This window comes from Staurois parvus, unplaced genomic scaffold (genome assembly GCF_062004578.1).
Source record: "Staurois parvus isolate SC_StPar_1 unplaced genomic scaffold, SC_StPar_1.0 ptg000216l, whole genome shotgun sequence".
NCBI lineage: Eukaryota > Metazoa > Chordata > Amphibia > Anura > Ranidae > Staurois > Staurois parvus.
The window spans coordinates 3,769,473-3,792,739 of record NW_028318012.1 but is presented as its reverse complement, the minus strand read 5'-3'; the positions used below and the strand labels follow the sequence as shown (position 1 = coordinate 3,792,739).

At 42.9% G+C, this 23,267-nt stretch overlaps 1 protein-coding gene across 1 annotated transcript in view; it reads left to right on the top strand.

Annotated features, from left to right (window-relative positions):
• Positions 1-13,660: 13,660 nt before the first annotated feature.
• The window catches only part of LOC149460950 (uncharacterized), a 31,654-nt gene continuing 22,047 nt past the window's right edge, over positions 13,661-23,267 (top strand). The window contains exon 1 of the mRNA XM_089679042.1: positions 13,661-13,927. Within this exon, the coding sequence (XP_089535168.1) occupies positions 13,661-13,927 (267 nt within the window). The remainder of the gene's footprint in view (positions 13,928-23,267) is intronic.

Sequence of the window (23,267 nt, the reverse complement as noted above, 5' to 3'; positions counted from 1 at the left end):
TCTAGATGGGCAACGATGAGACGACCCCCAAAACAGGAGTGGCTTTACAGGTGGAGGCCACTGACATTTTTTTCCCTACTCATATTTTGGCTAGGGTCAGTGCCACTACTGGTAGCTTGAGGCAATACCTGGACCCTACAGAGGTTGCACAGGTAGTCCTACTCCTCCAGGATGGCACATCAATACGTGCCATTGCCAGAAGGTTTGCTGTGTCTCCCAGCACAGTCTCAAGAGCATGGAGGAGATTCCAGGAGACAGTCAGTTACTCTAGGAGAGCTGGACAGGGCCGTAGAAGGTCCTTAACCCATCAGCAGGACCAGTATCTGCTCCTTTGTGCAAGGAGGAACAAGATGAGTACTGCCAGAGCCCTACAAAATGACCTCCAGCAGGCCGCTGGTGTGAATGTCTCTGATCAAACAATCAAAAACAGACTTCATGAGGGTGGCCTTAGGGCCTGACATCCTCTAGTGGGCCCTGTGCTCATTGCCCAGCACCACAGAGCTTAAATGGCATTTGCCATTGAACACCAGAATTGGCAGGACCGCCACTGGCGCCCTGTGCTTTTCACAGATGAGAGCAGGTTCACCCTGAGCACATGTGACAGATGTGAAAGGGTCTAAAGAAGCTGTGGAAAACATTATCCTGCCTGTAACATAGTTCAGCATAACCGTTTGGATGGTGGGTCAGTGATGGTCTAGGGAGGCATATCCATGGAGAGACACACAGACCTCTACAGGCTAGACAATGGCACCCTGACTTCCATTAGGTATCAGGATGAAGTCCTTGGACCCATTATCAGACCCTACGCTGGTGCAGCGGTACTGGGTTCCTCCTGGTGCATGACAATGCCGGGCCTCATGTGTCGAGAATATGCAGACAATTCCTGGAGGATGAAGGAATTGATTCCATTGTCGGCCCCCATACTCCCCTGACCTGAATCCAATAGAACACCTCTGGGATACCATCATTTGGTCCATCCAATACCTCTAGGTTGCACCTCAGACTGTTCAGGAGCTCAGTGATGCCCTGGTCCAGATCTGGGAGGAAATACCCCAGAACACCATCTATCGTTTCATTAGGAGCATGCCCCGACATTTTCAGGCATACATACAAGCACATGGGGGCCATACAAACTACTGCACACCATTTTGAGTTGCTGCAATGAAATTTCAGCAAAATTGACTAGCCTGCTGCATCATTTTTTCACTTTGATTTTTGGGATGTCTTTGAATTTGGTCCTCCGTAGGTTGATAATTTTCATTTCCATCAAACACATTACCCAGTCCATATCAGTATAGATATCCAGCATGATATTTTTCCCCATTGAGATCTGATGTGTTTTCAAAGTGTTCCTCTAATTTTTTGGCTGTCAGTGTTTAAAACATAACAGCCTCTGCCCCTGAGAGAAAAGTCTTTGTATGAAATGGAGATCCATATTTACATCCCACAGATTCCGTCCGTTCGTTTACATATACAGAATTAAATGATGGATACGTCTCAGCAATAAGTCTGCATATTCATAGTGGATTGAATAATATTGTATATGAGGTGATTCCTATCTGGAAGGACAATACAGGATACACATATGATTAATCTAGGAGCAGGCTAGAGAATTTTGGGGAAGAGAAGCTGTTTGTGTTTTGTTTGTTTTTGCATTGCGTCTATGTGTAAAATAGGTATTGAACACGTTACCATTTTTTTAAGTAAACATATTTCTAAAGGTGCTATTGACATGACATTTTCACAACTTGTCAGTAACAACCCATGCAATCCATACATACAAAGAAACCAAAACAAATTGGTTCAGAAATTAAGTTATGGGTAATAAACAGGAATGACACAGGGAAAAAGTATTGAACACATGAAGAAAGAGAGGTGCAAATAAGCATGAAAAGCCAAGACACCAGCTGAAATCTATCAGTAATGAGAAAGCAATCCTGCCCCTTGTCAGCACAAATTAATATTAGCTGGTTCAGTCTCAACCAATGACCTGGTCTCAACTGATGGTGCCACACAAGAAACATCTCATGATGGGTAAAAGCATAGAACTCTCTTAAGACTTTTGCAACTTTATTGTTGCAAAACATACTGATGGCATTAGTTACAGAAGAATTTTTAAACTTCTGAATGTTCCAGTGAGCACAGTTGGGGCCATAATCCGGACGTGGAAAGAACATAATTTCACCATAAACTGGTCACGACCAACTGCTTCTCGCATGATTTCTGACAGAGGAGTGAAAATAATTATCCAAGAGCCAAGGTGTCAGGGATCACGGCAACGAATGGCTCCACGCATGCGCAGAGCGCCGATCCATTCTAGCCAGCGGACACTAGGACCTGGACAGCGGCGCCCGCGCATGCGCACTCGCGATCGCGGCTGCTTACCTGGCACTAATGGCAGGGCACACTATTTAAACCTGCCCTGCACTTACACTCATTGCCGTATGGTCTTATTCCTGTGTTCCTGTATTCCTGTTGTTTGAGATTCGTTGCTGACCTGCCTGGACCTGACCTCTGCTGACTTCTCCTGCTCTGACCCCTGGCTAGTTTGACCTCTCTTTTGGATATCCCTACCTGATCTGAACTACTGGTACCAACCCCGGCGAGTGACCTGACTATTCTTCTGCCTGCTGCCTTGTACTACGCTGACCTCTCTGTTACCGACCTGGCCTGTTGACCACACTCATCCATCCATCCATCCATCTGGCACGGATCCAGCCATCCCTGCTTCCGCCTTCTGCCTCTTCACATCAGGCTCTCCACCTGCACAGACCCCCGGCGGATTCCTCTACCGCAGACGGTTGTACTCAGGGGCCGCGACATGGTTCCAGTCTGCTCCAAGTGCATCCCCACCATCAGGGGCCCTGGTGAACAAGCAGGCTGGGGCTTAGACTCCGCGCTCTGGGGAATCCTGTCCTGTGGACTGCTAGAGATACCGCCAGGCGGTTGCTAACACAGGGACCACTTGTGGAGAGCTTCAGAAAGACCTGGAATTATCAGGTACAATTGTTTTAAAGAAAACAATAAGTAATGCACTCAACCGCTATGGCCTGTACGCACGTTCCCCATGCAAGACTTCATTGCTGAAGAAAAAGCATGTTGAAACTCGTTTAAAGTATGCTGCACAACCTTTATACATGCCTGTGAAATACTGGGAGAATATAGTCTGGTCAGATGATATCAAAATTGAACTCTTTTGATGCCATAATACACATCATGTTTGGAGGTCAAATGGCACTGCACATCACCTCAAAAAACACCATACCAACAGTGAAGTTTGGAAGTAGGAATATGATGGTGTGGGGCTGTTTTTCAGCATACGGTTCTGGCAAACTTCATGTCACTGAAGGAAGGATGAATGGAAAAATGTTTCAAGACAGTATTGATAAATAATCTGCTGCTATCTACCAGGATGATGAAGATTAAACAAGAGTGGACATTTCAGTAAGACAATGATTCCAAACACAAAGCTAAGGAAACTCAATTGATTTCAAAGAGAGAAAATAAAGCTGCTAGAATGGCCCAGCCAATCACCTGACTTGAATACAAGAGAAAATCTATGGAAATAACTAAAGAGTTCATAGAAGAGGCCCACGGAACCTTCAAGATTTGAAGACGGTTTTTGTGGAAGAATGGCTCAAAATCACACCAATGCATGCAACTAGTTTCTCCATACAGGAGGAATTAAATACATTTCAGTTAACATGTTCAATATTTTTTCCCTGTGTCATTTCATTTTATTACACATAACTTCAATTCTGAACTTATTTGTTTTGGTTTCTTTGTATGTATGGATTGCATGGGTTGTTGTGAACATGAGGTGAAAATTTCATGTCAATAGCACCTTTAGAAATACACTATAGTCCGAAAAGTTTTGAGACGCCTGCCTTTACACGCACATGAACTTGAATGACATCCCAGTCTTAGTCTGTAGGGTTCAACATTGAATTGGCCCACCCTTTGCCGCTATAACAGCTTCAACTCTTCTAGGAAGGCTGTCCACAAGGTTTAGGAGTGTGTCTATGAGAATGTTTGACCATTCTTCCAGAAGAGCATTTGTGAGGTCAGGCACTGATGTCAGACAAGAAGGCCTGGCTCACAGTCTGCACTCTAATTTATCCCAAAGGTATACTATTGGGTTTGTGTCAGGACTCTGAGTGGGCCAGTCAAGTTCCTCCATCCCAAATTCACTCTGTCATTGTGACGATCGCGGCATCAGACCCCAGCCCTTCTCACCAAATTCGTGACCGAAGGACTAACCAATCTAAAACCGCGCTGTCACGTGCGTAACAATGCCATGTCCAGCTGCACTCTGCACAAAGATTTTCCAGCTAATGGACCACAATCTGTGTATCTGCAGCCTGGAAGCGATTGTTACTGGGTCAGGTTAATTACGCAATTAACCCTTCACACTGCCACCACCTCCTTTTTGTACAAAGAAAGAGGAAACTCGGCAATATCAGCAATAACACTATGATGTTTGAATAATCTTCAGTATACCACTGTCACCGCAGGCAGAGATATACTGAAGTTTAAAACACACACACAGTAGCGCTTTTCAGAGGCAGGGATTCTTAGTTCGCATTAAAGAGCTTTAGAAACAGCTCAATACTTTCAGAAAGTAAGATTTATTACTAAATGGTCAAAAGGGTGCAATAAAAATATTTACAAAAAAAGATGTAGCCAATATATATATCTAAATATACAGAGAACAATAGCACAGCAAAGAGATAACAGAAAGGAATTTAGATAGATAAAGTACTTGCCGTCAGCCTGGGTTAAGCAGATCAGGTTTAAGAGCAAAAGGGCCGTCTCCCATGTGGGTTCCGATGTTAAAAAGGGAGAATTCTTCAACTTCAACTCAGCTTAGCTTAGCTTTTTCTAGGAACTCCACAGGGTGTCTCCCTGAAGCAGAGAACCAATCGCCTCATTTGGGGAGGGAGTTGTGTAGGCGGGGAGCTCAGGCTATGACCAAAGCCTTCACAAATTATACTATGGCCAATAACTTTTCCTAGGTACATATACCATTCTATCCACAAATAGATTAATACCCAGAATCATCAGCTGAACGGTTAGATATGAAATATGACATACCTGCTTGAATGGTTAAGGAGATATAATTTTCTGCTCTCCTGTGTATGACAGATAGGGGGTGTAATATACCAGGCAATTTGTATTAAAGTGAGCCATCCGAATATGTGCTCCATGTTTGTATAATTATTTCCTATTTGGAGATATAAAATTATATGGAAAACTGGGTTTTAAAATGTAAGTCTGTTTTACGACTCCCTGGAATGTCTTGAAGCTCAGTGAGGGCTCGGTTTATGGCTTTACGACCCCTTCTCCAGCAAGAGTCTCTCAGACAGAGGGGCACCAGCTAGGTGTGGGATTTATAACCATGATGCCCTCCCAATGAGTTTGCTGTCTGTGATCTGCATCAAACAGACCACATGCAACTCAACAGAGAGGGAGCGGGATATTGGAAGAATCTGATTTGGGAGAGAGAGATACAAAATGGAGGGGTTTGGAGCAAAATGGATGATCACGTCCATCTCTGTGTGCATGATTGCTACAGTCATGTCTTTATGGACCTTGATTTGTGTGCTGGTGCGCAGTCATGTTGGAACAGGAACGGGCCATCCCCAAATTGTTCCCACAAAGTTGGAAGCATTAAATTGTCCAGAATGTCTTGGTATGCTGACATCTCAAGAGTTCCCTTCACTGGAACTAAGGGGCCAAGTCCAGCCCATGGAGAACAATCCCACACCAAAATCCCCCCTCCACCAAACTTTACACTTGACACAGTGCAATCAGGCAAGTACTGTTCTCCTGGAAACCACCAAACCCAGACATGTCCATCGGATTGCCAGACAGAGAAGCTTGATTCATCACTCCAGAGAACACGTCTCCAGTACTCTGGAGCCCAGTGGCGGGGTGCTTTACACCACTGCATCTGACGCTTTGTATTGCACTTGGTGATCTAAGGCTTGGATGCAGCTGCTCAGCCATGGAAACCCATTCCATGAAGCTCTCTACTGTCAAGGTCCTACCTTTTCCCAGAGGTTATGTTACTCCATGTGCTGGCATCCATCTTGGATTTCTGCTGAGCATGGTGGGAATCCTTTATGCCTTCAGGTCTCTGAGGTCCATCCCCCCGAGGGGTGTGGCTGATGACATATAAGCCTGTGGTCCGCACATGCTCTTTGCACTTGTGTCTTGTGTCTTTGTGTTGCTATAACTCTGTTCTGACTCTCTTGACTCTCCTGGAATCTGACTAAGCTTGAGACTCGACTATTCTTTGTGTTCTCCTTTGATCTGACCCTCTGTTGCTGAACCCGGCTCGTGACCTGTGATTCTCATCTGCTGTCCTGTACCGTTTTGTCCCGTTGTTGTCGACCCGGCCTGCCTGACTACTCTATTGTCTTTTCCAGCAGCTACACGCCATTGGCGGCGGCCATTACTGCAACTGAGGTGTCTCGGGGGGCCCGACCTGGTTCCTGGCTGCGTCAAGTCCATCCCCACCATCAGGGGCCCTGGTGAAGGGCATAAAACATAGCAGCATGACAAGTGCAACACTGCTCAAAAAGAGTGGTTATTAGAAATCCAAGCAGAGTAATGTAATTTAAATGTTTAACAAACACATTTTATTTGATCACATGGATCATATTGAGGTTAGACAGAGACATGGTAAACAAATCTTTATAAAATCAACCATGTCTCTGTCTAACCTCAATATGATCCATGTGATCAAATAAAATTTGTTTGTTAAACATTTAAATTACATTACTCCGCTTGGATTTTCTAATAACCACTCTTTTTGAGCAGTGTTGCACTTGTCATGCTGCTATGTTTTATGTTGAGCTTTTGGGTTTATAAATCCACACTAATTATCAGTGAGACGGAGATATCTATATGACACATATCCACGCCCTGAGGAACTTCGGTCTGTGGGTGGTGGTTGTCGTCAGCCAGTGCGTTACATTGTTATTAGGCATGCCTGTCCGTTCCTCAGCTCCATTTATTAAGTGAAATGTTGCTGGAACTTGTATACACATAACCTTGAACTTTATAGGAGATAATTTGGCAGACCAAGCCTTTCCATGTTATTGGGATGTCCTTGTTGCTGTGGTCTTCTTGCAGGAACATATACTATTTAGTGTGCTCTTGGGCCCTCCCAGGATGGAGGCCCTTGGATGATTACAATACACCAGCAGTGGGATCTCAAGATACTAACATGCAATCAAGATAAAAACTGGAACAACATATATGAGATCCACAATTTTTCTTGCACGTGTGACTGTCAGCACTTGAAACATAACTGCCTCTGCCGCTGAGAGAAAAGTCTTTGTATGAGTTGGTGATCCATATTTACATCCCACAGATTCCATCCGCTTGTTTACATATACAGAATTAAATGATGGATACGTCTCAGCAATAAGTCTGCATATTCATAGGATTGAATAATATTGCATATGACAAATTTTTTATCTGGAAGGACAATACAGGGTACACATACGATTTATCTAGGAGCAGGGTAGAGCATACAGGGGAAGAGAAGTTGTTTGTTTTTATATATTTCTTGGCGAAGTATTGTATTATAGTGAATTTTGTTTTGATTTATAAATGTTAATAAAATTGTATTTTTATATAAGATTGCATTGGTCTGCATATTTATTTAAGCATCTATTGAATTCAATACATAGGGTGTTTGAGTTTCAGTCAGATTTTCATTATTTTTTTTCTTCTGGTTGGTTGGTATACAGATACTGTATATACCCGCAACTCCATCACCCTTAAGAGAATATGTTATATAGTCATACGTTGGGGAACCTTGAAGAATTGAACAGATTGTTGGGTAAAATATATATGTGGCCTTGTGACAATCAATCCTAGACTACATATCTAAAAATATGTGAAAACTCACATATGCACAAATTTTTAAGGTGTTTCCAGCGAAGGGGACTGTTTTAGACAGTTTGGCACTGTGCATTTCCAACCTTGTGGTAAAAGTTTGGGCCAGGCCCTTTAGTGTTCCAGCATGATGATGTCCTGTGTTATAAGCCAGCTAAATAATCACGAGTTTGGTGTGGAGGTACTTAAGACAGAGGGATCTCACTGTTGGAGTAGCCAAGACATACAGGAAACCAGGGGCTCTCTCAGCTCACCAGCTAATACTTTTAAATATTACTTTTAAGCAGACGGATCCTTTAAAATCCACCACACTATTAACTGCTTTAGGATCGCCCCATAGCAGATATACTGCTACAGGGCGACACCTGTGTGCAAGGTCACGTATATATACGTCATTCTGCATTTCCATGTAGGGGGCGCGTGCGAGCCGCGCACATGCCCTACCCACTCAATCATTCGCAGCTGCGGATGTCAACCACTGGGTCCCGGCTGGTAATTACCCACCGGGGCCCGGTGATTACTGAGCATCTCCGACGGGAAGGAAGTTTGTTTTGTTTACAAACAATCTTCCTACCCGTCAGCTCGAGCACACTGCTCAGGATGGCTGTGCACAGTACAGCCATCCCGATCAGTGTGCTTACAGTGACAAACACCCCCCCCCCAGTAAACACTCCCAGCACACAGTTAACCCTTTGATTGCCCCTCACATTAACCCCTTCCTGCCCAGTGCCATTAGTACAGTGTTAGTGCTTTTTATTAGCACTGATCACTGTGTTGGTGTCACTGGGGTGTAATTTACAGTTGGGTGCAGCATTGCATGACCGCGCAATTGTCAGTTAAAGTAATGCAGTGCTGTAACGCAAAAAATGGCCTGGTCAGGAAGAGGGGTAAATCCTCTGATGGGCAAGTGGTTAAATAGTGATATTGCCAATCATGGTGATGACAGAAGGGGTTCAGTGGATAAGTTCACCTTTTTTTTTTCTAAATTCCAGCTCCTCTATGTACCAACATAGCATTAAACTACTATAATCTACTACTTATATTGCAGAAATTCAAAAGCTTTCCATTTTCTCTACCCACCACCTTTATGTCAATGTCCAGATGGCTGTCCAAAAAGCTTCTCTATTACTTCTGCCTTACTTCTGGGAGAGACTTTAGGTCATGACACAAGAAGAAGTTCACCAGCTGACCGCATTGGCACACACCCTGCATTATCTACCCTCCCACCTCCCTTCCACTTCCCGGTGCACAAATATTAAACAAAAAGCAATCAATCAATCAGTGATCACTGGAGATATAACACAAGATATGAGGAGAGCGCAGATAATATGGTAGCCGATAGCACAAAAGGCAAGGTAACAAACCCACAGTAATCAATTCAAATGTAAGTGCAGTGCTAAAGCATAGGTGACAAATGCAATCATAAAGTGCTTATGTGAATAGAAGTGTTCATACAATATTCCAGTGAAATAAATCAAACGTCTCAGATTACATTGAGTCATAAAAAAGTCTAAAATTCTAAATATAAATAGTGGATAGTCCGTGGCACTGCAGGTCACAGAAGTGCCAAGTGATATATGTGTGCTTATTTAGCAACAATAATGGTGATTATACATAGTCCGTGGCACTACAGGTCACAGCAATGCCCGGCAGTCGTAGAACTACAAGTTGCAGCAATACCAGCTGGGATGCTCGAGTGCTTATGATCCAACATAGGAATCCTATGGATGTGCACTCACCAGAATGCTACTTGTATGATAGCGTTAATGCTGATCCTTATGGGGGGGTCTCAAGAAGCCACAAATAGGGACCGGACTTCTCCAGGTTCAGGATCCTCCTAGGGAGAGAAACTCACCACAGGAGCCAAAAGTATGGCAATATAGTGTAGTATTTATTGTAAATATTTAAAAACAATCCATGTGGATACAGCAAAGAGTTAAATGCATACCAAAATGGCCACCGCAGGCTCCAACCAACACGTTTCGTGCACATGCACATCTTCAGGGGCACACTTACTGGTACTGTACAGTACTGTTACAGTACAGTAAGCACATGCACGTATTCACGGGCACACTTACTGGTACAGTACAATAAGCACATGCATGTATTCACGGGCACGCTTACTGGTACAGTACAATAAGCACATGCATGTATTCACGGGCACGCTTACTGGTACAGTACAATAAGCACATGCATGTATTCACGGGCACGCTTACTAGTACAGTACAATAAGCACATGCATGTATTCACGGGCACGCTTACTGGTACAGTACAGTAAGCGTGCCCCTGAAGACGTGCATACGCAGGAAATGCGTTGGGTGGAGCCTTACATGCTGACGTCACGCCGCTGCGGCCGAAGCTTGGATCGGGTAGATAGGTGGGTCCTCGGCCGCATCAGAGTGATCGGGTAGATAGGTGGGTCCTCTTATTCCATAGTTCTAGAAAATCAAAAAGAAATTGAACAGAGAGTATAATCAGACGACATAGTGTATGGCCGTCTTTATACAAGTACATAGGAGGGAGTGGATGGAAACATTCAGCTGTCAAGCACTGTTCATATCCCTGCATAGCAGAGATGTGAACAGTGCATCAGAGATGTGAACATTGCATCACATTCCCGCATTTTTTCTTTGTTTGGCGTTGTAGTGCATTTTTGCTTGTCACGCATAGGGCAGCTCATCCACTTGAATGGGCTGCCGTATGTGCAATAATCGCTCAAATAAAACTCCAGAACTTTTTCTAAGAGTGGAGTGAGGTGTTTTTCTTACTGTGATTTTTGGTGCAGCGCATTTCTGAAATGCAAGGCAAAGCGCGCATTTTCTGTGCAGTATGCCATGCGTTCGGAAAAACACTGATGTGAATGGAGCCTCACTGTTCTGTGTAAACACACTGATTTTATTAACAAATAAAATATGCAGCGCTGCATATTTTATTTGTTTATTTATTATTAGCGCTGCATATTTTATTTGTTTATTTGATATTGGGTTTAGAGGTTCTTATTCTAAGTCCTCCTGCGCTTCTATGGAACACCCCTCCTAATTATAAGCTGCTAACACTCAAACTGATACCCAAAACAGTGCTCAAATATATATTTAAATTAGTGTAGCGCTAAACATTCATTAAATCAAAAAGCCAATATAATAAAAAATCATATATAATACATATACTTTGTGATTAGTGCTATAATCCTCTCAGTGCTCTTATATGCCACTTAATACACACACATATATTCCTATATCCCAAAAATCAATAAACTCATATTCCATTAATTATATATGGGTATTGTGATAGTGCCACTTCAAAAAATAGTAAATAAATAAATGGATAAATAAATCAATATCATGTGATGGTGCCACTTCAACTTAATTCAACGTCCAATGTTCAAATCCAAATCAATATATTCCAAGTGATCTTTATATACATGCAGTGTGTCTTTATATATATAGTGCCACTCGTGAAAAAACACACTCCTTTCCCCTTCGGCTGCAATGCCTGCTCACCTCCTTCCAGCGACCCCTAGGGGCCCACAAGCCTTTAGGATCACTCTGGATCCTCAAGAATCCTGGTTTGGTACCTCTCTGATACTCCTCCTATTAGGCCTCCTCCACACCTTCACTGCTGTGCCTCATAGGATCCTCACCAGCGACTTTCTGCAAACTCTCTCTCACATATTAGTGAGTGAAAAAAAGATCCTCCATAGTGTAGTATTTCCAATATGTCAGAGTTTAATTTAAAAAATAGCAAAAGGTAACTCACATTCGTTTGTACAGCGATTTTTCTGTCCCTATATGGGCAAACTGCACACATTTGTTTTTGCTTCCTGATAACCAGGAAAGTGGTGTCCCGCACCGGAAGTGCGTCACTTCGGTTACCGGAAGTTGTGTCTTAGCGTGCCTACGCGTTACGTCACATGGTCTCGAGATGTATTTCCTTCTGTGTTTGGTGTTCCATTAATAATTAATGACACTGAAAGCGCATCTAGTGTATAAAGGTGGCCATACGCAATGCAATCTGATCTCTGTACAATTTCCAGAACTATGGAATAGGAGGACCCACCTATCTACCCAATCACTCTATATCCAATCGGGCAGGCCCTTGCACTACATAGTTGATGGTAGATCTAAAGGAGATTGTATAGTGTATGTGAAATTTACAGAACCCAGAACACAATTCTCCTGTTTTCAATACTACAGCTCTATCCACATAGACTATTATCTGTTCACTCAGCACACTCTGCCAAATGAACAAATCTATGCAAGATGAAAGTTAAGGTAGAAAATTAAAAATAAAACTCAATGTCTGTGTGTTTAGTGAGAACAGCGATCACTGATAGATTGCATTTCAGTTAATAGTCGTGCACCTGGGGGAGGGGCTGGAACATGGCGCTCTGAGCAGCTCCAGGTGCTCGCCACTGACTAGTGCCTAGTCCCACTAGTCAGTGGCGAGCACCCACTGGCTGCGGTGCTCGGTGGTCACATGGTCCTGGCTGCGGCCTTGTGGAGGTGGGGGACCCTGCTGGAGCCGGGTCCCTGTGAGGCAGGATGGCCGGCGGTCCACAGGAGTGTTGGGATCACGGTCAGCTGGGAGCAGGAGGTGGCGGTTGGGAGTGCCCAGGTGACAGATGACTTCCCATTTGACAGAGACAAGGTCCGGGAGAGCAGGAGGCTCCATGGATGAAGAGGAAACGGCTCTGATGGGATTCCACCCTGTGCGGAGTCACTAACCTCAGGAGACCCAGAGACACCCCAGATCTTTGCCAAGTCATAGAAGCCCCCCCACAGGAGTGCATGGAAGTCTGGCTGGGACGCCACGGTTGGAGCCGAAGTGTAAACAGGGACTGAAGGGTTGGTCCGGAGGGTGATGGTGAGTTGCCGTGGGCAACAACAGGACATTTACATTTCTGTTGATCTGATGCATGTATGACAAATATACCTGAGCAGTAAGGGTGACAGAGGACTATATTGTGGGGTGTTCTCTTGGGTCGCTGGAACTGTTTAACTAATGTGGGCCCCAAAAGAAGTTGAATAGGGGCGGTAAAAATCACAGAAGGAAAAAGAGAGACTCTTCTAGGGGATGATAAATTTGTATTTTAACAGAGAAACTAGTGCCGGGATCCTCAGGCGATCATTTATGTGACAACTACTGGAAGCCTGTGATCATAGAAAAGTAACAAGAGTACCGAATAGTAATGAAGAGTAAATCAGCTAAAGGAGGGGGCTTAAAAACCCCCCAAACGAATGCAAATGACAGTACAATTAAAAAATATATGTCCCCTCAGGAGAAAAGCCCGGAGAAGCAAACCCAGGAAAAGCAACAAGAAAGAGTTAGAAAATTCAACGGAGATCAATCCAGATTGTCATCTGTGTCCCGGGAAGGGAACCAGACCAATGAATCGATAAGTCTGGACAGTGTCACAGAACAACAAGGAGCCATGTCACAAATACCTACAAAAACTGAGATGGTGGAAATGTTTGCGAAATTGGAGATGTTTATGAAAAATGAGATGGGGACACTACGCAAGGACTTGGGTCGGATATTAACGCGAGTGGAAGAAGTAGAGGGGAGAATGGAGATGCACTCTCAATTAATCAATAAATTAGAAACACAGTTGGAGTAGAGAACAGAGAAAGCTCTCATTTAAATTGGAAGACCAAGAGAGCCACAATAGAAGTAATAATCTAAGGATTCGGGGTCTACCAGAAGAACAGGGAGAGGATTTACGGGAGAAAATAGAGTGTGTAATCCAATAATGGGAAGATCGGTGACAGAAAATCTGAAAGTTGAGAGAGTACATAAGATCAGACGACCGCAAGGAGTGTCGGTGGAAAGCCCCAGAGATGTGATAGTTCGTTTTCATCACTATGAAGACAGAGAAAGGATATGGAAAAATTTACATGATATTATCGAAATAAAATACAAGGAGACAAAGTTGCACATTTTCGCGGGCATTGCTGCAGAGACACTAGCTAGAAGAAGATCGCTGAAACCGCTGCTGGAACATATGAGAGAGAAAAAAGTTTGATATAATTGGGGCTTTCCAGCATGCTTGATCGGATGAAAAGAAGGAAAATCAGCAAGACTGAGGTTCCCAGAAGACTTTAATGATTTTTGCGAGAAACTAGATTTACAGAAAATAGACCTTGAAGGGTGGTCAGAGGAGCCTAAAGAGAGTGGAGGGCAAGGAAAATGGCAATGGGTATCTAATAAGAAAGTGTAGGGGGGCATAGGGTGGTTGAGGGGGTGCGGGGAAGGGAAGACTTCGGGGATGGGAGAGGAGATTCCCTAGGTGTCACCCGGAGTGGGGTATGTCCTGGGGTGTGTTTGTGTGTTTTTTTTTTTTCTCCTTCTCTCTCCACCCCAACCCCCCCAGTCCTCTCCCAGCTGCACCGTGGCTCCTTAGCAACCGCTCCCTTCCTTCCCGGTTTGAGATAACGGGTGGGAGGGGGTGAGAGGAAGAGAGAACCTTTGATTTGGCGGGTTGCTTGGAGGCCGAACATGCTGTCAAACTCTAATCAGACTAATTACATGAGTTAGAGATTGAAGGGGGCGTGTGTGGTTTGACTCTCACTCCAACTTAGGAATCGCTAGTGGGAATAGCCCACGACAGATTCCAGGGCTACAGGTAGGAAATGAGGGTTTTAGGGGAACAGGTGGGAGCAAAGTGGGGTGGTGGGAGGGTGAACAGAGGGATGTGGGAGGGGTAGGGAGAATGTCCATATCTTACGTTTTCTATATCTGTGCCCCTCTGATGGTAAATTTGGTAGGGTAGTGGAATACCACCAGAAATGAGTTTATGACCTACAATGTGAAAGGATTAAACTCTCCGACAAAACGACATAAGATAATGAGGGAAACTCACCAACACTCCATAGATGTAGTGTTTCTACAAGAGACACATATAACTCCTGATACAAATGTTAAGCTGTATTCGAAGTACTATCCAATGTGGTACTATGCTGACTCTCCAGTAAAAAGGGCTAAAGGAGTAGCAATCGGGTTTTCAAAAAATGTTAGTTTCACCCTGTAGGGGAAATTGGAGGACCCAGAGGACTGGTTTCTATTCCCGAGAGGAAAATTACAAGAACTTGAATATACATTAGCTAATATTTACTGTCCGAATAAAAACTCAGTAACATTCTTGGAGGACTTTCTGATTTAAGAAGGGTAGTCTGGTTGTGGCCGGAGATTTTAATTTGTGTCTGGACCCTCAATTAGATACGTCATCCGGTACGCAGAGAGAAGGTGGTAGAAATTTAAAAGTATTGAAGAGTATATTATATCAATTTCAATTGGCTGACACTTGGAGAGTGAAGCATCCAAGAGAAAGAGACCACACCTTCTTTTTTGCAGTACATGGATCGTATTCATGACTGGATTATATAATGGACAACTGGACGCATTGGTCAGTTCTAACATAGAGGTTACATACAGAGTTTGGGTTTGCCTATTATTAGGAAATATTATTTAGCAGTAATATTATCACGAATAGTGGATTGGACATATATTGCACAAGGGAAAAGCTGGGTAAATATGGAAGGGTTTTTGAGTAAGGCACAGTTAGCGAAGATTGTTTGGATACCAAATAAATTCTGGATATTGGATGTGAATATTAGTTGATTGACAAAGAAATTTTAAGTGTGTGGGATATAATTTATAAGCAAAAGGGATGGAAATATAATTCAGTATTGGTGGGAACGGAGTATTTCCCCCCCAGGGAAGGACAATATTTCCGGGAAATGGATTAAAGATAAAAATGCACGTTTGAAGGATATATTAAATAAAAGGAAATTGTACACTTTTCATGATTTAACCACTTGTCTACAGGGCACTTATACCCCCTTCCTGTCCAGGCCAATTTCCAGCTTTCAGCGCTGTCACACTTTGAATGACAATTGCGCGGTAATGCAACACTGTACCCATATGAAATTTTTATCTTTTTTTTGAAACAGATAGAGCTTTCTTTTGGTGATATTTAATCACCTCTGGGTTTTTTATTTTTTGCAAAACAAACCAAAAACAACTGAAGATTTTGAAAGAAAATACATTTTTTATTAGTTTTTGTTATAAAAGTTTGTAAATAAGTGATTTTTCTCCTTCACTGATGTGCGCTAATGAGGCTGACAGCTCGTGAGGAGAGAAATGCCGATAACTGGCATTTCCCTATTTACATGCGATCAGCTGTGATTGGACACAGCTGATCACATGATTGAGCCGACATCTTCGGCTCTTTCCATTGATCGGTGATCCGCTGTGTCCGAGGGACACAGCGCACCACCGATTGCCGTGCTGCGTGCCCCCAGAGCCGCACATGCACGGTTAGAGTGGTTGGACGTCATATGACGTCCTCCTAGAATGAAAGAACCACCTTGTGCCCATCAGGAGCAGGAGGTGGTTAAAGAAGAAAAAATATTTATTTTTCACATTAGATGAGTGGCAGTATTGTCAATTAGGTCATTTTGTCTCAAGGCTCCCACAACCACTGAGGACGTTGGAGGATCTGTATCCATTTGAAAAATTGTTGAATGTAAATATAGCTCCAAAACAAGTCAGCTCTACGATCTATAAGATTCTTATAGATATGGAAGGAGCTGATCCTCCCCTGTTCCTGGAAAAATGGAAAAAGGAACTTGAAACAAAATTGAATGAGCAACAAAAGAATAAATTATTTAAACGATCACATGAGGTAATGAATATGAGCACAGTTGAAATGAATTACAAATGTCTGGCGGGATGGTATATTACACCGAGTGTGGCACATAAGTAACAAGTAGATGTTTCACCATTATGTTGGAGAGGTTGTGGGAATAAGGGAACAATGGCACATATATGGTGGGATTGCCCGAAAATACAGGATTTCTCGAAAGAAATAATTCAGTATATTCAGGAAATATTTGGGATTACCATACAGAAAGACCCATGGATGTGTTTATTTTATAACTTCGAGCCTTCAGTGAAACTACATAAAAATGGTGAGTTATATCAATTGATCAGTGCAGCTAAGGGCTTGATTCCCAAGTTTTCGCAAGCTCCGGAGCCACCAAGAATAAATGATTGGATGAATAGAGTTGAAAATATCTATAGGATGGCGGAGTTATATCATATAGAGGAGGATAAAATAGAAAAATTTAGGGAAAGGTGGAGGAGTTGGTTAGACTTTAAAACATCTAAAAGATATCTGGAACTGGTTGCAGTTTAGGGGGAAAAGTGTAGAGAGAGTTTGGCGGAGTGTTTGAAAGGGATGGTGGAGGTGGAAGGGAAGGAACATAGATATAGAAGTATGAAAAGAGATAGATATTAGGTAAGGGGATGTGGACAGGGGTAACTGAATGGGGGGGGGGCAGGTGGGAGAAAGGAGGGGTAGGGTATAAGGTGATGTAAAATGGAATTCATGTATATATAAAGTTTTGTGTGTGAGGTTGTTCCTTTTTTCTTTTGTACTGAAAAATTTCAATAAAAGATATAAAAAAAAAAAATAGTTGTGCACCTGGAAGTGGGTGAGAGGTAGGAGGGTAGATGATGCAGGGTGTGTGTTAAGGAGGTCGGTTGGTCAACTCCTTCCTGTGTAGTAGTGGAGAAACTTTTTGGACAGCCATTTAAACACTGACATAAAGGTGATTAGAAAAAATGAAAAGCTTTTGAATTTCTGCAAAAGAAGTAGATTAATGCTATATTGGTACATAGGGAAGCTGGAATTTAAAAAAAAAAGTTAACTCATCCTTTAATCTTCAGTAAGGACACATGAAGCTAGAAAAAAAAAAAGTTTGGGCTGCTGTTTCAGTTTAAATGGCCACAGAACATGCTTTTTATGGGTCAATTTGCATACATTTTAAGAGTTTACTGGAACGGAAGAGGGTTAAATATAAATAGTGGGAAATGATATTTTCCAGTAGACGCCTAACTTCCTGTTCACCGATTCCAAATTCATCTTCCAGATTTCCTTTACTAACCTACGGTTTAGCAAAGAGAACAGTCTGAACAGCAAAGTTACGCAAGTGTCAAATATTTTTGCTCAGATATGGGAACTCAACACAAAAGAGGTGAAAAATGTCAATACAAATTAAATGAGGTCACCTGTCTGAAATTCTTTCTCTGGTTTCTCGGAATTTTATGGACCACATTATGTGCAAAAATTATTTATGAATTGGTAAAAATCTAGAAAATTGCTGCAGCTTTTTTATTCACTATTTAAAGTCAACCTTTCCATTTGCCAGTCATGTAAACATTGGGGTACTTTTATGAACTACTCCAACAGATGTGTCAAGCTGACCATAGATGGATCAAAATTCCTTAGATTCAGTAGTTTTCATCCATCTATGGGCAGGTTGGTTCTATTGATCGACTTTAGTATAACCAGCCTGTCGGATTTTTTGGGTACGATCACTGCTATAACCACTAGCAGTGAGCATTGTATTCTGATGGCAGGGAAACCTCCCGGAGTCAGAATGCGATAGCGCAGCTGGAGGGAATCAAGCAATTTACTTTCCTTCAATCCATGGTCGAAGGAACAACAAATGCATAATGTTTGGCCAGAATAAAACACACACAATGCAGTCTAAGCAGAGTAAACAGATCCATTACTGATATGCAAATTTTGACATTTTGTCAAGTCAACAGCTAAACCTCCATTGCCATCTCTAATGATATTGTCCGGCAACCGATGTATGTACAGCACGTATGACTGTCACAGGAAAAGCAAAAAAAAACCCATTTTATATGAGGAGGCGTTCAAGTCAAACCAGGACTTTTGAGTTTATATAATAAAAGAAAAAAAAAAATAGGATAAAAAGGACAAATTTCAAGGAGAGGAGACTGCATTTATTTTTCAACATACTCCCTTGCTACATTTATACACTTATCCCAGTGTTTAACCAATGCCTGGAAAGCTTCACCATAGAAAGATTTGTCAGTAAACCTGAACCTTCCTAGGACAGTCGGCTTCACTTCGTCATCAGTGCTGAAATGCTGACCTCTGAGGAACTCTTTTCGGGGTCCAAACAGGTGGAACACACTCAGAGTTAGGTGTGGGCTGTAAGAGGGGTGTGGCAATACCTCCCAGCCGAGTTGGTGTAATGTGCACGTAGTGCAGAGAGCAGTATGTGGACGCCCTTAGTGATCAAACCAGGCTATTTTTTCCCCAGATGCGCATGCACATCACTCAGAACACAACAGTAATATTTGTCACGATCGCGGCGTCAAACCCCAGACCTTCTCACCGAACTTGTGACCGAAGGACTGGCCGATCCAAAACACAATGTGACGTGTGTAACAATACCACACCCAGCTGCACCCTGCACAAAGATTTTCCAGCTAATGGACTACAATCTATGTACCTGCAGCCTGGACGCTATTGTTACTGGGTCAGGTTAATTACGCAATTAACCCCTTCACACTGCCACCACCTCCTTTTTGTTCAGAGAAAGAGGAAACTCGCAATATCGCTATAACACTATAATAAATGAAATTTATTGACACAGGCCGGTTATACAGAGAGTTAAATCAAACAGTAGCGTCTCTTTAAAGGCAGGGATTCGTAAATTGCAATTAAGGGCTGTAGAAACAGTTCAACACTTTCAGAAAGAGAGATTAATTACTAAAAGGGTCAAACAGGTGCAATAAAATATTTACAGAGAAGATGTAACTAAGATATATATATATATATATACATAAAAACAGCACAGCAAAGAGATAACAGGGAGAAGTTAAAGGGTTAAGTTACTTGCCATTAAGCCTTGAATGGAAGCAGATCAAGTTTCAGAGGGAAAGGTCTCCCCAGGTGGTATATTAATGTTAGGAATGGGAGACGTCTTTTTTCTTCCTTTCTTAGGCCTGATAGCCTGTTTTAAAGTGTCCCAGCAGGGGGGTGGTTCTGAGTAACTGACCAATATACTGTTTAGGGAGGGATCGGCAGGCGGAACCCGAAATTGGAACCAACATCTTTCATAATTCATATTCTGGTCTATAACTTCCCAGCTGCACACGCGACAATTTACCCGTGGGTATATTATTATGCAGACAAGTCTGAGGATTATCTAGATATGAATTATGAAATTATATGTTGCACGGTTCACGAGTTATATGTTTCGGCTCCCCTGATGGTCCGAGATAGTTCAAATGACCCATGAAACTGTTCGCCTGCTCCTAGCTAATCTGACAGGATGTCTGGTTTTTATGTAAGTCTCTCATATTCCAAGATATGAGACATAGTGGAAAAATAGAGTTTAACAGAGTTTATGTCATTCTGTCACCTCCACTGAGTTAGGCTCATCAGGTCAGTATTTCTTTCAATTTCTGGGAAGGCTCGGTATCTGTTTTACGAGGTGTGAAACTACACAGGCACCTTGGTCAGTAAGGCTCCAATTCTCTTGGGAACCCTTGCCTTATCCTGGCCTAGGTGAGGCTACACTTTCGCAGACCGCTCGGCACCCAGCTAGAAATGCCTTGCCTGGCCAGTGACCCATAAACAGTACACATACACACACTGGCCAGAGGTCTCCTCTCAGTGAGAGGGAGAGGTGGAAAGATGAGGGGAGAAAATGGAGATGCCTAACAAAATGGTTGAACCGCGTCCATCTCTGAGGCGCACGTTTGTGACAATATTCACTGTTGATAGTGGCACCATGGGGTAGAAAATTGACATGAATAACGCCATGTTTCTCCCAGGAACCCACTTTAACTACAGAGGCAATCGTTCGGAATTGTTAAAAAAATTTTTTTGGTGGTGCTGAGTCTGCATACTTCCACTGCTTTGATGCTTTTTTGATTTTGGAGTGAAATGATATGCTGTGGGCTGGGAACCACCATGGCCAGGATAGTCACTGATGGACGTACGGCCATCTTTGAAACGTCTACACCATTCAAATGTCTTACTGCAGCTGAACGTCTTATCACCGTACTGTGCTTGAAGTCTTCTGTAGATACCTGCGGGTTTTACACCTTCGTTCACAAGAAACTTCATCACGACACGCTGTTCCATGCATGCACTAACACTGTTGTCTGCCATCTTGTTTAACAGTTTCTGGACTGGCCTGTGACATGTGTGACACCTATCAGTAATAGGACACACTTGCCACTTACTACTGCATGTAGTACTGCCATGCTGGCATCCCCAGGGGCGGACTGACCATTTGGAAACTCGGGCACTGCCCGAGGGCCCGGGGTCAATAGGGGGCCACATGAGATGCCCCTGGTACGTTTTTCATAGGCTTTTTTGAGTTTGTGCAAGGACACAGGGGCCCCATGATCCCCTATTGCCCGAGGGCCCCATGAGTTGTCAGTCCGCCCCTGAGCATCCCTTTTTATACTTGTAAAATTAAAAGTCCTGGTTTGACTTGAACATCCCTCATATATTTCAACTTTCCAGTTCTTATAATATGTGGCAGCTGCATTAGTTTTCTTATTTTTAACCTTTACTTTCACCTGGTAATTCAGCAAGTAGAGTTAGGACCACAGACACTCAGGGTGCCGTGATGTGGCTCTGTGGCTTACGTATGTATTTGCAAATGTGTGCTAACTAAACCCCTGTTTTTAAACGCATGTTCTTAGGTTAATTTGGTTTTTGATAGTTGGCTAACTGGCTGGCAGTTTGAACTGGCTTTCCTATCCCTCTCTTTTGATAGGTTATACTTATCCATGTTCCTTGCCGACAATAGCCATTATTAGACTGGGGTAGGCTGGCAAGTTGAACTGGATAGTCTTATTTTTTACTTTGTGACGCCTTCCATGTTCACTGTTTAAAAAGCCAGTTATAGACCTGGGTAGGTGACCAGTTTTTTCTTTGTAATTCAGCAAGTAACATATTCTGCCCTAGGGTGAATTTACTCACTCCCTGCACCCTACTGTATCAGGACAACAAAAACAAAAGAGGACTACAGACACATCCCCTTCTTCTCTTCTTCATAGCATTGACGTGTGGGGTTCTGTAGGCCTCAGACATAACTGGGTAGGAAACGTATCTGATAACAGTCAGCACAAGTAGAGAGCACAGAAAGGTATAAGCTGATTTCTGGTAATGTTAAGAGAGTTTGGAGGAAGAGGGTATATCCCTTGAAATGCATTATCTTCTTCCCAGATCTCCAGGATACCTTTCAGCAGTGAAGTTCCTTCCCCTGGTGCTTTAACAAGGCTCCAGCGTCATGCCTCCTGCATGGATCTTACAGAACAGCAGTGCAATCCCTTTAGGCCCATACTTGACTTTGCTCTCCCAAGGCAGCAGACCTGGGAGGCAGAAACCTCTGACACAACCTCATCTACTGGCAACAGCCCAGTAGGAAAGGGCAAAAGACCTTTCTGGAAGGTCAAATGTATATTATCCCCCAGGTTATAGCACTGGCAGGGGAATGCAAATATTCATAATTCAGAAGTATCTTATTGCCAGGTATACTCTCCAACAGCAGGCAGAAGCAAAAATAGTCTGGGGTAAAGGAAAATCCAACAAAAGAATGAACTATAACAATTCAGAGCTCAGGGTGGCAACAGAACTAAATTTAGGTTTGAGGTACCTCTACGTAGGGGAGGGTTCCTACCAGGGGCGGACTGACCATTTGGAAACTCGGGCGCTGCCCGAGGGCCCAGGGTCAGTAGGGGGCCCCATGAGATGCCCCCGGTATCTTTTTCATAGGCTTTTTTTAGTTTGGGCAAGGACACAGGGGCCCCACGATCCCCGATTGCCCGGGGGCCCCATGAGTTGTCAGTCTGCCCCTGGTTCCTACACACTAAAATGGGTTCTGCAGTCTCCTGTAAAAAAATAAAGTCAGCAGCTGTGATGGGGAAGGAGAACTACCACTTCCAGGCGAGTACCTGATATAATCGGGTTCCCACTCCCCAAATGTGCCAATTCTTCACGAGGAGCAGGGGACCTTAAAGCGAAACCTCACTTTTTGGGTGGAGCTCTGCTTTAACATGAAAAAAAATTTAATTTATGATTTAGGGTCACGGCTGAGTTTAGTATTACAGTAATTTTGCATTACTTTTTCAGATGTGAACAATCACCTTTTTTGGGTGTGAAAATTCCTGGGAGTGTAAATATATGCACCCAATAGTACCGTGGCAACTTTCTCGCCAGGAAAACTAATGCATCATGCCGAACTTTATATGCTAGTCAAAGGCCAAGAAATAAATTCTGTGTACTATTTTAGAGAAGGCAGTGACAATTACCCATGTATAGCTGTTGTGCTCATTAGAAATCACATTATACATCTCCAATAATGACAAAGTGCATTTTCTTTAATTGAATTGAATACAAATGAGAATAACACATTTCCTAAATGAGTAGATTTTTCATCACAATGACAATTATGTATAATGTTGTTGTGACACATAGAGAGGTTTTTAGTAATTCCTTATTTACCATAATTATA